The sequence below is a fragment of the Lucilia cuprina genome, chromosome 5 (assembly GCF_022045245.1).
Source record: "Lucilia cuprina isolate Lc7/37 chromosome 5, ASM2204524v1, whole genome shotgun sequence".
Lineage (NCBI taxonomy): Eukaryota > Metazoa > Arthropoda > Insecta > Diptera > Calliphoridae > Lucilia > Lucilia cuprina.
In genome coordinates, this window is record NC_060953.1 from 63513139 (window position 1) to 63530007 (window position 16869).

Sequence of the window (16869 nt, forward strand, 5' to 3'; positions counted from 1 at the left end):
CATAAATCTGGAATTTTTTAGTCTAAATTAAAAGAAAGAATATCACGGATGTCCATAGGGTAACTACTCTAAGTGGAATGACAATCAATTATCTTACGATCGGTAATTGAAAAGCTTTATCTCGCCCATCTACCTCTTTATATACATTACCGTTAACTGCCGCAAAATGTTGCCTTCGGTTTGTAAGTGGTGTTCAAGTTTATTGTGGTTTCGATTACCACCAGATTACTTTGTAATCATAAATCTGTAAATTTTTAGTCTAAATTAAAAGATGTCCATAGGGTATCTTCTCTAAGTGGGAAAACACTTTATGTAAACTCAGTAGCTAGCAACGTGGTATCAGTGGTATCTACCCCAAAAGCTAAATCTGATAAATTTAAATCCAAAATCTTACAATATTTGTAAGATTTGAACATGGCTGAACACCAATTCAGAAGAGGTTTTAAGAACACTTTGTAAACTGAGCTAAGAAATACGTTTTTAAATTATACACGTCTGGTACTAAAATGACAACAATGTATTTGGCGCGGCTTTTAAAATACTACCGGCGGCCAGCCGCCCCCGATTTGAGCCGTCTCGGCTTGTAACTCTGACAAACATACGTACGACAAGACCATGTTGTCAGACAACGCAATGTTGTCGAAATTGGAACAATTCGTTGTCAAAATCTAAATTTTATCAATTACGGTACTATTCCTCTTTGTATGTTTTCCATTTTGCTGGTTTCTAAAGAAGTGATTGTATTTTCACTGTTTGTTTTTTGGGAAAAATATCTCATTAACTGTTGGGATCTAATATGATCTTGAAATCTGTGAGTTCCTTTCCTTTGAGTTCCTTTCATGTCTTTGCCAAATTAGTCGTATAGATGTTAGCAAATTGATAAAAAAGAGATTTTGAATCCCATAAGGCTTTCTACTGTGAAGTTTGCGAAAATTCCGAATCTCATGAGCAAGAAATTTAGTTAGGTTTTTGTGCCCATGGACAGTAGTGATGTTCGTGGTCTATTTAAAATTTCTTTGACCTACAAGATTTTATGATTAGCTGCTAACAACTAGTATTTGACAACATGTCCCTGTTCAATGACATGTCATTGTCAGTGTCAACACACCTTTAACGTGTGGCAAGTAGTACCACAATACTTACTTACCACTTGCATTAGTTTCACAAAGTATATCAGTTTTTTTTTCTCCAAGTAGAAGATACTTACGAATGTCTTTGTTCATTCAATGGTTGACTGAGTTTTCTCGTGGTGTCTGTTGTTGTTGTTTTGTTTTTATATTCCTTAAATATTTATTCTTAAATACATTTAACAAGTAGACGAGAACGTAAGTCAGTTTTGTACATTGATTTTTGCATGATTATTTTCCCTTTTTCTTTTGTTTTTTTTACATTTTGCGGGTTTCTGTTAAGTAGTATGAACTCATAAATAATAATAAAAAAATGTATTTGTGTAAGATTTTTTTTGTTAAAAAAATTGTGCATTGTAAATAATTAAAACTCATATAAACATATTTAATTATTTTTATTATAAAAAGAAAAGAGCAAATAACAAACGTTTTTTTAATTAAAATAACTGGCGCGTAGGTGTTGTTTTTTCGTCGAAAATACATAAAAAGACAAAGCGATAAGAGAAAAACGTGAATTTTATTAAATGACTTAATTATTTTTATTATTACTGATTTTATTTATAGAAATTTAAATTTTGCACTAAAATCGTAACAAATTCCACATTGTTTCGAGTGGAAGCTACTTTAGATGACAAGAATAGTGTCGATTGTAATCGAATATAGTCGACTAGAATAGAGTCTACTGTATTTGCCTAGACTTAAGGCAACAGACTAGAATAGAGTCAGCTGACTAGGATAGAGTCGACTGAAATTGTCTAGAATAAAGACAAGTGTAGTCAATAAGAATAGAGCCGAATATATTAGACACGAATGAAGTCGACTAGAATTAAGTAGATTAGAATAGAGTAGGTTAGTACTGGAGTCATCTAGAACAGAGTGGATTTGAGTTGACTAGAATTGATTGGAATGGAGTCAATTGGAATAAAATCGACTGAAGTGGGCTTGAATAGAGTAAACTGGAGTCGTCTGGAAGAGTGTCAAATAGAATAGAGACGACTAGAATATAGTAGAAAAAAGTCGACCATAATAAAGTCTAATGTTGTCGTGTAGAGCAAAGTGTATGAAGTTGGAATCGAGTGCAGTTGTTTGAAGTCGATTGGAATAGAGTCAATTAAAGTTGACTTAAATAGAGTCGACTGAAGTTGACTAGAATAGAGTCGACTAGGACAGAAATGTATTTAGTCGAATTGAATAGAATCAAAGAGATAGAAAAGAATAGAGTCGACTAGAAGTAATCTGGAAAAGAGTCGCCTAACACAGAGTGGATGGGAGTTGACTAGAATAAAGTCGAATAGATAAAATAGGAAAGAGTCGACTAGAAGATAGATAAATTTGGTCGACTAGAATAGAGTCGAATAGATAGAATAGAACTGAGTCGAAACAATTCCACAAAAATAGATTAGACTTAAGCCGTCTGGAAACGTGTCGCCTAAAACATAGTGGATTGGAGTTAACTAGAGCCTAATAGAAATAAATCAGCTGAAGTGGGCTTGAATAGTGTAAACTTAAGTCGTCTAGTCGAATATAGAGCCAACAGATGAGTGTACAGTCAACTAAAGTCTAATAAAATTGAGTCGACATTGATAAGAACATAGGGTTATAGAATCGACTAATAGAAACGAGTGGAGCCTACTAGAATATAATAGAATGGAATTGAATAGAGAATTATGTGTTCGTTTAAAACAGAGTCGTCTTTAGTCGAGATGAATTGACTGTAGTCAACTAAAATAGATTCTAGCGGAAATGATTAGAATATAGTTGAATGAAATAGAATTGACTAGAGTTAATTGAAGTCTAATAGAATAAATTCAAATAACGTTAACAATAATAGAGTCGTCTGAAATAGATTTGACTGGACTCCAAAGAAATCGACTAGAATAGAGTCGATTGTCGTCGACTAAAGGCGATTGAATAGAGTCGTGTGGAGTCGACCAGAATAGAGTCGAATGGAATCGAATGAAGTGAACAAGAATGATGAGTACTAATACCAATTTCAATCAAATCTGTAAAATTTGATCCCACTGTGCATAATTTCCTATTAAAAATAACACAATAACTATGAGATTTTATACATAGACAGTCTAGTGGGCGAAAAAATTAATTTCAATACAAAAATATTACTCATCAAAATCCAATATGCAAGTCAACAAAGTTAAATTAAAACAGTGATTTAATTGTTATTAAACGGTAAAATACATATTTCTATCTGTACGATTAATTATCAGTTAAACTGTAAACAAAGTGCAAAGATTTAAGTACCAATAAAGACAAGTTTATATTGTTTTTTTTACAAGTAGTTTTTGCTTTTTGTTTTAAAAGCAGGGTTAAACAAACAAGTTCTACTTGGTAATACATTTTGTATACATCATACAGATTTATGTATATAAAATATTTATTTATTTTTATTTTTTTTGAAAAGGGCTTTTGTCAAGGTCAGTTTTTATTACAAGTTTTTTAAAAGTTCATACAAATTGTTGTGTTGAAGATGCTTTTAAGCAAGGGTCTTTAATAACAATAAAATGAAACTTAAACTAAATTTTCTTTTTTGTTTATAATTTTCAAAATCACTTCAAGCATTTTTGAAAATTCCCACACTTTGCAACAGATGTCAACAAGCATTTAAATTTTTCTGCTCATTCTTTTTTATAAATAAAGCAGAACGGAAACCAATTTTGAAAATAAAAAGAACACTTTTTACGAAATTTTAATTGTTTAAAAAAATTAGAGCGCAAAAACAAACAATTAAGGGCATTTTACAAAATTAAACAAAACAATTGTTTAAGTATTTATTTAAGCATGAAAAATACTCTAAAAAACTAAAAACTACAAAGCAAAATGCAATACACAAAATTTTAAATTAAAAAAAAAATACTTAAAACGGCTTCAAATAAATCATTGACATAATTGTTGTTATTGTTTATTTTAATTTTTTTGTTGTTGCTGTTGGCTTGTTTACTCTTTTGTCTTGATGAAGATACAAATAAATTGAAACCAAAAAAAAAAAACAATCAAACACAAAACATTTTAATGTATGTGAATCAAAATTTCATGCAAATGACTGAATATTCAAATACAAAGATATATACATACATATGAGTGAAGTGATACGATTGCTTTATATTTCGTGATTAATATTAGTCAAACAGTGGTGGACAAAAGTAGACGGATTATATCGTTTAGAAGAGTTGACATTTAGTTGATTAGAAAAGAGTTTTCTGGAATAGAGTTACTTGGAGTCAACTAGAAAAGATTCTACTGGAGCAGAGATACAAGCCGCGGCGGCTCAAATCGGCGGTGGCTGGTCTCCGGTAATATTTTACAAGCCGCGCCGCCGCCGACTTCTTTCAACTCAAAAGCTAAGCTAGCTTAAACGTAGCCGCTGATAAAGATTAAAATCACACAGATATTTCAAAAAATAATTTCATCAATTTGAACGGAGTATTATAATTTCTTATGGCAAATCGAAAAGTGTTGAAAAATACTTATATAGAGACAGGTTTCTATATAACAGAGTATTATACAGAGATTTTGCAATATAAACGCTTATAAGTTCAATTTCTGAAGAAAATGTTAAATTGAGCCGACAATTTAGCCGCCGCCGACCTTAAACAGTTGCGCCGCCGACCATTTGGCATCGGCTTGTATCTCTGTATTGGACTCGACTAAAAAAGAGTAAACTAGTATTTATTGATTCGACTAAAGTAGAATCAGTTGGAGTTGCATATAATAGAATGCACAGGAGCCGACTAGAATAGAATCGTTTGGAGTTGAGTAGAATAGAGACAATGACTAGTGTCAACAGGAGTCGACCACAATAGAGTAGAGACGACTGGAGTTAACAGGAGTCGACCAGAATAGAGCCGATTGAAGTCGACTAAATAGAATCGAATGTAGTCGACAAGAAAAAAATAGAATGAAATCGACTAGAAGACAATCGAGCGTAGTCGACTAGAATACATTAGGGTACAGAGGTGAGAGACGACTAGTATCAACAGGAGTCGACTAGAATAGAGTAAAACGACTGTAGTAAACAGGAGTCGACTAAAATACATTGGGACAGAGCCGAGAGACGACTGTTATCAACATGAGTCGACCGAAGTTGACTAGTATACTTTGGGGTACAGAGGCGAGAGACGACTAGTATCAACAGGAGTCGACTAAAATAGAGTAAAACGACTGTAGTAAACAGGAGTCGACTATAGTCGACTAGAATACATTAGGACAGAGACGAGAGACGACAAGTATCAACAGGAGTCGACTAGAATAGACTAAAACAACAGAAGTTGACTTGAAGAAAATCGACAAGAAGAGACGCCTAAAGTGGGACATTAATTGGAAGAGACCTGAATAGGATTGACATAAGTTGACTAGAATTGAGTCACTTCGTGCGTCGACTAGAATAGACATGATTAAAACAGACTGGATTTACCAAAACTTAAAATCGACTTTAATTACATTGGAGTTGACTACAATAGATTTGAGTAGACTACAGTTAACGAGATTATACGGATCGAATAGTGTAGACTAAAGATGACACGAATTCTGACACTTCAAGTCGACTATAAAAGTAAGGACTGAAGTTGACTAGATTACGCTTTCAGAAAATTGTATAAAATATTTTTAAACTCACATCATTAAATTCATTTCACAGTCCGCAACTTGATACTCTTCATTACTGACAGCTTCAGCTTATTCACACTCACATAAATCTGAAAAAATGTCATAGTACGATTTTTTTACTACTTAACACTTTTACTCCTCACTGTTGCTTTATTTTGATATGAGCAAAAAATACACGACTTTTTTTCTGCCAAGTGCTAAATGTGAGTGAACTTTTTTAAGTACCTATGAGTATAATAATGGATCCAACATTATCATATCAATATGACATCGACAATTCCATTGTGTATTTGTAGCATAAAAAAACGTCAAAATATATATAAAAAAACTAAAATGAACATAGAGATAATGACGATAAACGGAGTATAAAAACAACAAGATAAATAAATATTTTATTAAGCATAAACGAATTGCATATACTCTTCGTCTCGTATCACTAATAGGATAACAATCAATTAATACTAAGGTAGTACCGCCGGGATATCTCGTTCCTCAAGAATTTCTAAGCAAATATTCTCCTAAATTTAAAATAAACCTCCATATTCAAAAATGTTAAATAAAGTAATTGGTGGTTTATTGTAGGAATTTTAAATGTGAGTAATAAACCTATATTAGGCTATTAATTAAACTACCAAATATATTATTAAAAAACTAACTGTAGCGTACTTAATCTAAACAGCAAATACAAAATTGAAAATAAAAGTATGTACTCTTGAACTAGTAGAATTTTATCGAAGTATTTTATGCACACACAACAGTAAATAAAGGCAAATTGTTTAAACAAAAAAAAAAATAAATGCACAATATCCATTTTAAAATCCAAATGCAAACATAGAAAATAATACTCGTATGTAAGTACTTTTTTTTGATTCTTTTTTTTTTTAAGAAAAGTGCAGTAGTAATTGAAATCAACATGCAGTCGCAGTACAATCATACATTCATCCAATTCCCATTGTACACTAACATATTTAAATACAACTTATTTTGTTTTGTGTGCATTTTGCTTAATGTTTAAATGACATATTGAATTTGGTGGATATAATGGATTTTTTAAAGTCATTTGTTACACATTGTGAGTTTATAATAAAGTGCATCGAATTGTTATGGAGTTCCAGAGGGAGTATAAATGGAAATTTTCTTTCTTTATTAATACTATAAAAAGACATGTTTAATCAGCTTGTTTCCGTTCATATTTTTGATGTTGATGTTGAAAGTTATTTTCTTAAGTCAGTTGTTTGATCAGCAGCAATTAAAATCCATATAATTTTATAGATATTTGGTTCGATTATAGCAGTCCACGTGTAAAACTTTTACAGTTCAGTTTTGGTTCAGTTCTAGTTCAGTTCAAGTTCAGTTCTAGTTCAGTTCTAGTTCAGTTCTAGTTCAGTTCTAGTTCAGTTCTAGTTCAGTTCTAGTTCAGTTCTAGTTCAGTTCTAGTTCAGTTCTAGTTCAGTTCTAGTTCAGTTCTAGTTCAGTTCTAGTTCAGTTCTAGTTCAGTTCTAGTTCAGTTCTAGTTCAGTTCTAGTTCAGTTCTAGTTCAGTTCTAGTTCAGTTCTAGTTCAGTTCTAGTTCAGTTCTAGTTCAGTTCTAGTTCAGTTCTAGTTCAGTTCTATGTCAGTTCTAGTTCAGTTCTAGTTCAGTTCTAGTTCAGTTCTAGTTCAGTTCTAGTTCAGTTCTAGTTCAGTTCTAGCTCAGTTCTAGCTCAGTTCTAGTTCAGTTCTATTTCAGTTCTAGTTCAGTTCTAGTTCAGTTCTAGTTCAGTTCTAGTTCAGTTCTAGTTCAGTTCTAGTTCAGTTCTAGTTCAGTTCTAGTTCAGTTCTAGTTCAGTTCTAGTTCAGTTCTAGTTCAGTTCTAGTTCAGTTCTAGTTCAGTTCTAGTTCAGTTCTAGTTCAGTTCTAGTTCAGTTCTAGTTCAGTTCTAGTTCAGTTCTAGTTCAGTTCTAGTTCAGTTCTAGTTCAGTTCTAGTTCAGTTCTAGTTCAGTTCTAGTTCAGTTCTAGTTCAGTTCTAGTTCAGTTCTAGTTCAGTTCTAGTTCAGTTCTAGTTCAGTTCTAGTTCAGTTCTAGTTCAGTTCTAGTTCAGTTCTAGTTCAGTTCTAGTTCAGTTCTAGTTCAGTTCTAGTTCAGTTCTAGTTCAGTTCTAGTTCAGTTCTAGTTCAGTTCTAGTTCAGTTCTAGTTCAGTTCTAGTTCAGTTCTAGTTCAGTTCTAGTTCAGTTCTAGTTCAGTTCTAGTTCAGTTCTAGTTCAGTTCTAGTTCAGTTCTAGTTCAGTTCTAGTTCAGTTCTAGTTCAGTTCTAGTTCAGTTCTAGTTCAGTTCTAGCTCAGTTCTATGTCAGTTCTAGTTCAGTTCTAGTTCAGTTCTAGTTCAGTTCTAGTTCAGTTCTAGTTCAGTTCTAGTTCAGTTCTAGTTCAGTTCTAGTTCAGTTCAGTTCTAGCTCAGTTCTAGTTCAGTTCTAGTTCAGTTCTATTTCAGTTCTAGTTCAGTTCTAGTTCAGTTCTAGTTCAGTTCTAGTTCAGTTCTAGTTCAGTTCTAGTTCAGTTCTAGTTCAGTTCTAGTTCAGTTCTAGTTCAGTTCTAGTTCAGTTCTAGTTCAGTTCTAGTTCAGTTCTAGTTCAGTTCTAGTTCAGTTCTAGTTCAGTTCTAGTTCAGTTCTAGTTCAGTTCTAGTTCAGTTCTAGTTCAGTTCTAGTTCAGTTCTAGTTCAGTTCTAGTTCAGTTCTAGTTCAGTTCTAGTTCAGTTCTAGTTCAGTTCTAGTTCAGTTCTAGTTCAGTTCTAGCTCAGTTCTAGCTCAGTTCTAGTTCAGTTCTATTTCAGTTCTAGTTCAGTTCTAGTTCAGTTCTAGTTCAGTTCTAGTTCAGTTCTAGTTCAGTTCTAGTTCAGTTCTAGTTCAGTTCTAGTTCAGTTCTAGTTCAGTTCTAGTTCAGTTCTAGTTCAGTTCTAGTTCAGTTCTAGTTCAGTTCTAGTTCAGTTCTAGTTCAGTTCTAGTTCAGTTCTAGTTCAGTTCTAGTTCAGTTCTAGTTCAGTTCTAGTTCTAGTTCAGTTCTAGTTCTAGTTCAGTTCTAGTTCAGTTCTAGTTCAGTTCTAGTTCAGTTCTAGTTCAGTTCTAGTTCAGTTCTAGTTCAGTTCTAGTTCAGTTCTAGTTCAGTTCTAGTTCAGTTCTAGTTCAGTTCTAGTTCAGTTCTAGTTCAGTTCTAGTTCAGTTCTAGTTCAGTTCTAGTTCAGTTCTAGTTCAGTTCTAGTTCAGTTCTAGTTCAGTTCTAGTTCAGTTCTAGTTCAGTTCTAGTTCAGTTCTAGTTCAGTTCTAGTTCAGTTCTAGTTCAGTTCTAGTTCAGTTCTAGTTCAGTTCTAGTTCAGTTCTAGTTCAGTTCTAGTTCAGTTCCAAAGTAAATTTATAAAGTAGCATCACTTGAACAGCTGACTATTTTTTTAACTATAGTTTCTATAGAAAAATAAAATTAGTTGTCAAAGTTTGTTTTGAAAATTGTTAATATTGTTTATGTCGCCATTTTTAAATTGTGTTTTGCAATTTGTTAAAATTTGTGAAAAGTTGAAAAAATTAATTAAAAGTGGTTTTAAAGTAGTTTAAAAGTGTTATAAATTGTTTAATATATAATAATATAATTAAATCCTTAATATTTTCAACTTAAAAGTAATATTTTATATTTATGTTTTGTTCACTTTGTTGTTAAAGGAAATTTTTATTTTGACACATTCTTGGATTATTCCAAAAACAAAATACATGTGTTTGTTGTATATGTTGTTGTACAACAAGAGATGTCGCTACTTTATTAATTTACTTTGTTCAGTTCTAGTTCAGTTTTAGTTTAATGATAGTTCAGTTCTAGTTTAGCTTAAGTCTGTAATTTTCTTTATATTCTTTATTTTTGTACAATTTCAAGTTCTTTTGGAATTATGAAACACACTATACTTTCATTTTAATTCGATTCTGCCTAATATAGGGTGTATGTATCTATATATATCTACCTTCTATTATGAATTTTTTAATTATTACCACAACTTAATGTTTAAAAAATGGAAACCAACAATTGTTAAATAACTAATTTTGCTAAAACATTAAGTTTTTGTTGCTGCTATAATTGTTTATAAATATTACAAGAACTTAATAATAAAAAAAACATAGTAAAATATATTTTTTAAATGTGTTATAAATAACAAAAAACGCAAAAACACATATACGATTGTAAGTATTTCATAGATACATTACATGTACCACAAACATACATACATACTTACATTCATAAATAAAGTATTTTTACTAATGAATGACATATTTAATTTTTTATTTTTTGTTGTTATTGTCGTTACACTTTTGTTTGTTTATATTTTGTTTTGTAGTTGTTTATAACTATTTTTTTGTTTTGTGTAAATAATAACAAACGACCGGCAGTTGATAAGTTTTTATTCATTACAATTGTATCTAAAGATACAAACCAGAGTATTTAGTTACATTCCTAAATACATTTTTCAAGCTCATATATATTTATTTATACATATAAAAATGTATGTCTGTCGGTCGTTCGGTATTTTGCAGTTGTAGTTACAATAAACATTTAAATACTTCAACGACTTTTAGTGTGGTAATACTTGTAGTCTAATAGCGAAACAAAAAAATCTATGAATGAAAACTTGATAAACAGATGAAGAAACAAAAAACTAAACGGCAGCTATATAAATAAACAATTGACAAAGATATAAAATCATATATAAATATAGACACGTTCTATTGTAATTACAATACAAATGAGTGAACATGCTGATGGATTATAAAATGATTGCAATAAATACAAATGTAAGAAAATTTTATGAGGGAGGATTTGGAATTTATAATGACCAGTTTTGAGATTCATTTTTTATTTTTTAGTAAAACATGTTTTGGAAACTAGTTTTACATAAATTCTTGATTTAAGTGTTGCAAATTATTATCTTTAGGAATAGATATATAACTTTATTTGTGGCCTCCGTAAGTAAAGTGGTTAGTGTTCCAGTCTGGCAGACCGATTGTAATAGATTCATTCCTCTCCTACGAGACACTGAATCGACTTCTTCTCTGCATTACAAAGAAACCGAAAACATGTTCTAAATAACTGGAATGTGACAAAAGTACGTACTTTACAGGTTAAGACATTGTGATCCTTATTAGTTTCTTTAGAAATGTATTACGTGTAAAGCTTTTCGTTTCCAGATATCTCTCAAAGTCATTATACAATAATCCAATTCTGAAATATTAGATAAAACTGTGATACACGATTGTCAGATCTTACAATGTTGTCAGAAAAATGTTCTGAAAATGTCTAACATCAGTGTCAACTTACAATTTTTGTTTTGCGTTTACGTTTTACGTTCTAGAACAAAAATTTTAAGATTAGACGATTGTTAAGACATTTTCTGAATATTTTTCTGTCAACATTGTAAAATCTGACAACCGAGTATCACGGCTTTATCTAACACTTCAGAATTGGATTATTGTTTAATAGTTTTTAGAGATATCTGAAAAAGAATGGGTTGAATGTAATTGATTTGTTTATAAATGATATCATATTGAAACCAATTCGATTGCCTTAAGGAATCTAAGTTTTAAGACCAATCTTCAGGTGAAGGATTAGGAATTAAATTAAAATTAATACTTGAAAGTTGTTTTTGAATACTCAATCAGTTAATTTTGTTTGCTAGTTTAAGCGCGCAATGGAGGTGGTTTAAACTTGAGCAAGATATGCAAAAGTGTAAACAGCTGATGCCAAAAAAAAAGAAAATAAATTTTTTATTAAAATTAACATTAAAATGTTTGATTTATCGATTAACATAAATAAAAGGGACTTCACAATATATTTTTTTATTTCGAATTTAAGTTTTGATTAATTTTCATATTTCATATTACAATTGTCTTCTTCTTTTTTTATAAAACATGCATTGTTTTGATAACAAACAGTGACGTTTTATGTTGTTTTGTATGGCAAAACTGCAAAGTTTAATCTTGTACTCAAAAACATCAAAGGGAAATAGCATCAGAATCAATTTCTTTTTAGATTAACTAATCTGATTATTAATTGGCATTTGACTGCCAACTCAAAAACCCGCCCTTAGTGGATTCAATGTTGACTATAAAAAAGTTTATAATCTAAATCGGATACAAGGCAAAATTTTTCAGAACAGATTGTATTTAAACTTGATCAATCAAAAGATCGAAATGAGTTGAATTGAATTATGGATATAATTTGAAAAGATTTTGTATGATCTTTGACCTCCAATTCGAAGATATTTTATTTCTTTTTAAAGTTTTTTTGTTGTTCTAATTTAAAGGCGTATAATATATATTAAAACGATTTCACGTGCGTAAAATGTTAATATGTTTCTTTAAATAAATTCACATTTAAACTTTCATAAAATAAATTTGTTTTTAAAAAAGAAAATTGCAGGTCATTGATCGATATTGTTTAAATATTATAGTATTTTTTTTTTTGCAAAAACCGGTCGCGCTAAAAATTATAAAACACAAATGTTAAATTAATATTTTTTCTTTCAAACAAAACAATAGCATTCAAGAATGTTTGTATGATTAATTTTATAATAAAAACAAATTGTGAAATAGTTATAAAAATATATTTAAAAACAACCATTCTCGATTGTTATCATACATATTTTTGAACAAATTAATTCCATTAGAAGGATAAAAATTTCAATTTAAATATGTATAATAACAGAATTTATTAAAATCATACTTGTAATATTAGTTTACAAGTATTTTACATGACAGCTCTTTGTGCACCTAAAGTCAAAGTTAACAACTATTGTTTTTGATTGCTGTTTAAAAAAAACAACTATGTAATAGTAACTATTATTGTTAATTATCATAAATATCTTTTTAATAAATGGTGTACAAAACACACACACTGAAAAATAAGACAAAACAATCTATTATGAATCATAGATGACTAAAGAGATTTATTTTTACAAGATGAAACAGCATTTTGACAATGTGCGAAAACAAGAGACAAGAAAAAAGTCAACAATAATAAAAAGAAACCAACAACAACCAAAATATCTGCATTAAAGTGTCAGATACACTTCATAGTATAAACCACCCTGTATTTGACTCCTTTTTTTTTTGTCACACAACTCAAAAGGAACATAACAAAAGAGGAAGTAAATAAAATGGTAAGAAAATCAGTGATGTCAACACAGCTAGATAGAGATATTCATTATTTAGTAGAATATTTTTACGAATATCTGGTGGATTTTAAACGATCAAGTGATTACTATCTCTAAGGAAGAAATTAAGTCTTTAGAACCAAATTAGGGATGTTTCAAACTTATGTATGTATTTACAAAGCAAGTAAGTACCTGTTTAAATTAAGTTTTGGACGCAATGAAACTCCAGACGAGAGTAAGATCTTGTTAGGACATCACTCTAATCTCTGTTGTCGTACCGTAAGAAGCTAATATTTGGCTGCTAAGGCCGTTTATTAGGTTTAACTTCTAAACCGGTGTTCTTAGGGATCTTATGGCGGTCATGGAATTAAACTCTAAATACATTAGGAAATAAAGGGCCAACTAAATAAGGAATAGAACGTCATGACAATATCTTAACTTAACTTAAAAAATTTCCTTCATTTCCCTAGAGGTATATCAGGTATATCTTCGCGAATAAACAAAGATATGTTTAGAATTCATTGGATCGAACTTGAAAGGTACTCATATCGACACAATAGATACAGCAGTCACAGAAAGTTTTCCTGTCCATTTTGTAATCTCGATGCAAAATCTCAGATTATCTACAACTCTCCATCGATATCAACAAACCGAACTAATGGTCCGGTATTGGTCATGCATAATTAACATCCACTTTTTTATAATTGTAGTCCTGGAACTCTGAATTAAAAAAATTTCCGTAAAAAGCAATGTCATGATGAAGCAACATATTATGTGCCTACGGGTTCCTTTTAGGCCAATTTTAGATTTCTAAAATCTACATAACGGATTACCTTTTGCAATAACAACAATTTGCCATTGATATCAACAACTCATTGAATAGTGCTCCACATTTCTCTATGTCCAATTGATTTATGGATAAATGCTATAGAATAAGAGCTATTATATGCCTAGATCTCGACCCATATATTATAGTATTAGCTTTAACAACAACTATAACTTGCCATTGATTTTAACAACGCACACACACAGAAAAAAGATTGATTGGAAATCGGCTACTTTGATAAATATTTAGTTAAATTAATTAAATTTCTATTGCTGTTATTAAAAATCTGTAAAATTAACAAATTTTCTATATTCAGTACTAAAAAACCGTAATTATAATCGAATGGTGGTTTTAACAATTTCCATATCAATAATTTGAACTGAATTGTATCGGTTATTAAATTTTTTTGTAAATTCAGTAAATGAAGCCGATTTTAATTTAGAATTAAATTGTCAGAACATCAAATATTAGTCGTTGCAACCGAAAAACAGTAGAGAGTAAAAAATATTGAGCACTGCAATCAATTATCAATGGAAACATTATTTAAAATTGAATGATGATTAGAGGAACCAAATTCGATGTTCACAACCAATAAGTTGGTGATTTTAGTTGACGTTTATAAAAATATATAAAATAAAATGAATTTATATTTAAAAAAAAAGCCAAACTGAATTTGCGGATAAATAAAATCGGAAAGATCGCATAGAAAAGGTAATGTTTAATATGTTTTTTATCTTCTAATATATTTTGTGTTATTTTAGTTTTCATAATTTTCCAGCTGCGGAAATGTAGTACTCCTTTGGACATGTTGGACAGGATGAAGAGCAAAATTTCCGACACATAAACATCAAATTTTCACCATCAACCATCAACTTATATATCTATATAAGTTTTGTAAGTTTATTCATTTAAATTTTATTGTAAATATTTTAAATAAAATTAAATATATTTTAAAATACACAAAATCGACAAATTTGTTTTCAATAAATAATATTTCAATTGCAAATACCAATAATTTCAAACCACATTACCGAATAAATAACAAAAATAATTATGTACACCATATATTCAGTTATAGTAACCGAATTTTTCAATAATTACAATCGAATTTTGGTATAGTTGTGAGAACCGATTGAATTCGAATGGAAACAAATTCGGTTATCACAACGAATCTGTTTTCTCTGTGCACCATTTTTGTATGTATTACGGTCGCAACTATACAAATTAACTACTGAATTAACTACTTCCTGATGTAAATTTTATGTTACTGCCATGTCACTTTAAAGTGACTTCTGCGCTTTGCAAACTTGATGTTATGGAGAATTTCTAAATCCATCTATATTTGCAGCCCAAAGCCTACACTGTTATCTGGATTAAAAATGTATTGTAATGCGTTATTTCATAGTATGAGTAGTACCAAAGAATAACTCTTGGTTTCTCCTACAAGCAATTCTCACTTAAAAGTTTTGTCGAAATCCTTAATCGTTTGTTAAGTTAAAAACCGACAATGTAAATGTGACTTTTGTGTTTTTAAAAAAACGACAAATTTATCACGGAAAAGCACTAAATAGGCAACGCTGAAGAAAATGTATATAGATAAATTGAAAGAAAACTTTAACTTACTTTGGATCTTGAATACGTATGGATACATCATCTGTGGAACGTTGTTTTGAACGCATCGGTGTTGATATCACTGTTGAGCCATAGACACGTATAGCTTCATCGGTCTCTTCTTCGAAAGCATCATGTATCGAGAAACGTTTCTCTTTGCCCTGACGGCCCGAAGAGAAATTATTACCGCTGTTATTATGCATTTTGTGTGAATGTGTGATGATGATGATGTTGTTATTGTTGTTTTTGGTGGTGAATGGGAGGAAGAATGAGTGTAGATTTGCTTCTTGTTTTTGTTGTTGTTTTACAAAATTTATGATTATTGTTGTTGGAGTTTTTGTTTATCCACTTGGTTTTATATTCGAGTGACTGTCTGACAGACCGACCGACCGACTACTTGTCTGTTTGTTTCATAAATTTATGTTTGAGTGAGTGAGTGTGTATGTATGTAAGAGAGTGTGTTTAATGTTTTGTTTATTTTATGTTGTTGGGTTGTTTGGTTGGGTTGCTGGCTGTTTGGCAGGCTGACTTGTGTTTATATTAGTGTTGTTTTTGTTTTGTTTTTTTTTTTGCTGCTACTGCTATTTCTTGTATTCTATTTTATTTTTTTATTCTTCTTTTATTTAGATTTTTAGTTTAAAAAGACAAAACCAGCTACACAATTTTTTCCCATTTGTTTTTGTTATTGTTTAGTGAGATTCTGAATTATTGACTTTATACTAATTTATGTTTGTTTTTGTATTTTAACAAACTACTAAACTTTTAATTTAATTTATTTTTTCATTAATTACTGCGTATTTATTTTAACAAAATTTTATTTTTTCTTCTAAATTTTCTTTTTTTTTCCACACACTCCTTGTTTTGTTTAACGTAGACGAAGTAAAAAAATCTATTTTCACTATTTTTTTCACAGAAATTTTCTTTGCCAAAATTTTTTTCTTCTTCTACTTATGGTTACACTTCTTGGGTTTTCGTTTTTTCGTTATTTTTAGCCAAATTTTTCAACAAATTTATCTACACTACACTTGATCGTTTAATTTATAACATCTTTTATAAAACTTTGTTTTCGTTTCTATTATTTAAATCATTTTTTCCACTTTTTTTCCTTTAAGAAAATAGTAAATAAAATATTTCTTCTTATTGCTCGCGTCCCACTAGAAATTTACAAAAAAAAAGAAAATCGACAATTGCTCGCTGACTGATTGACGGACAGCCCAACAGACTAATGTATGGGGCTGTGTATATCTTACTACTAAAGTCTGCAAATAAATTAATTGGTGTTTAAATGTATGTGGAATGTATTTACAACTGTGTTGTAGTAAAATAACAAAGGCAACACTGGTCGTTAGGAAACAGAGTTGATTAAATCATATTCGAAATATATTAAAAATATGTAAAATACTATAAATTAAAGTATAAATAAAAGTAATAATTATATTTAACAAAAATAAAGTTTCTCTTATTTATATTTATATTTTTTATATAAAACATAATTTAAATATTGATTTAATAATAAAAGTA

General features: G+C 30.0%; 1 protein-coding gene across 1 annotated transcript in view; it reads right to left on the reverse strand.

Annotated features, from left to right (window-relative positions):
- The window catches only part of LOC111689357 (transmembrane protein 134), a 37339-nt gene extending 20738 nt beyond the window's left edge, over positions 1–16601 (reverse strand). Inside the window, exon 1 of the mRNA XM_046951914.1 lies at positions 15361–16601. Within this exon, the coding sequence (XP_046807870.1) occupies positions 15361–15551 (191 nt within the window). The 5' untranslated portion in view covers positions 15552–16601. The remainder of the gene's footprint in view (positions 1–15360) is intronic.
- Positions 16602–16869: the final 268 nt, after the last annotated feature.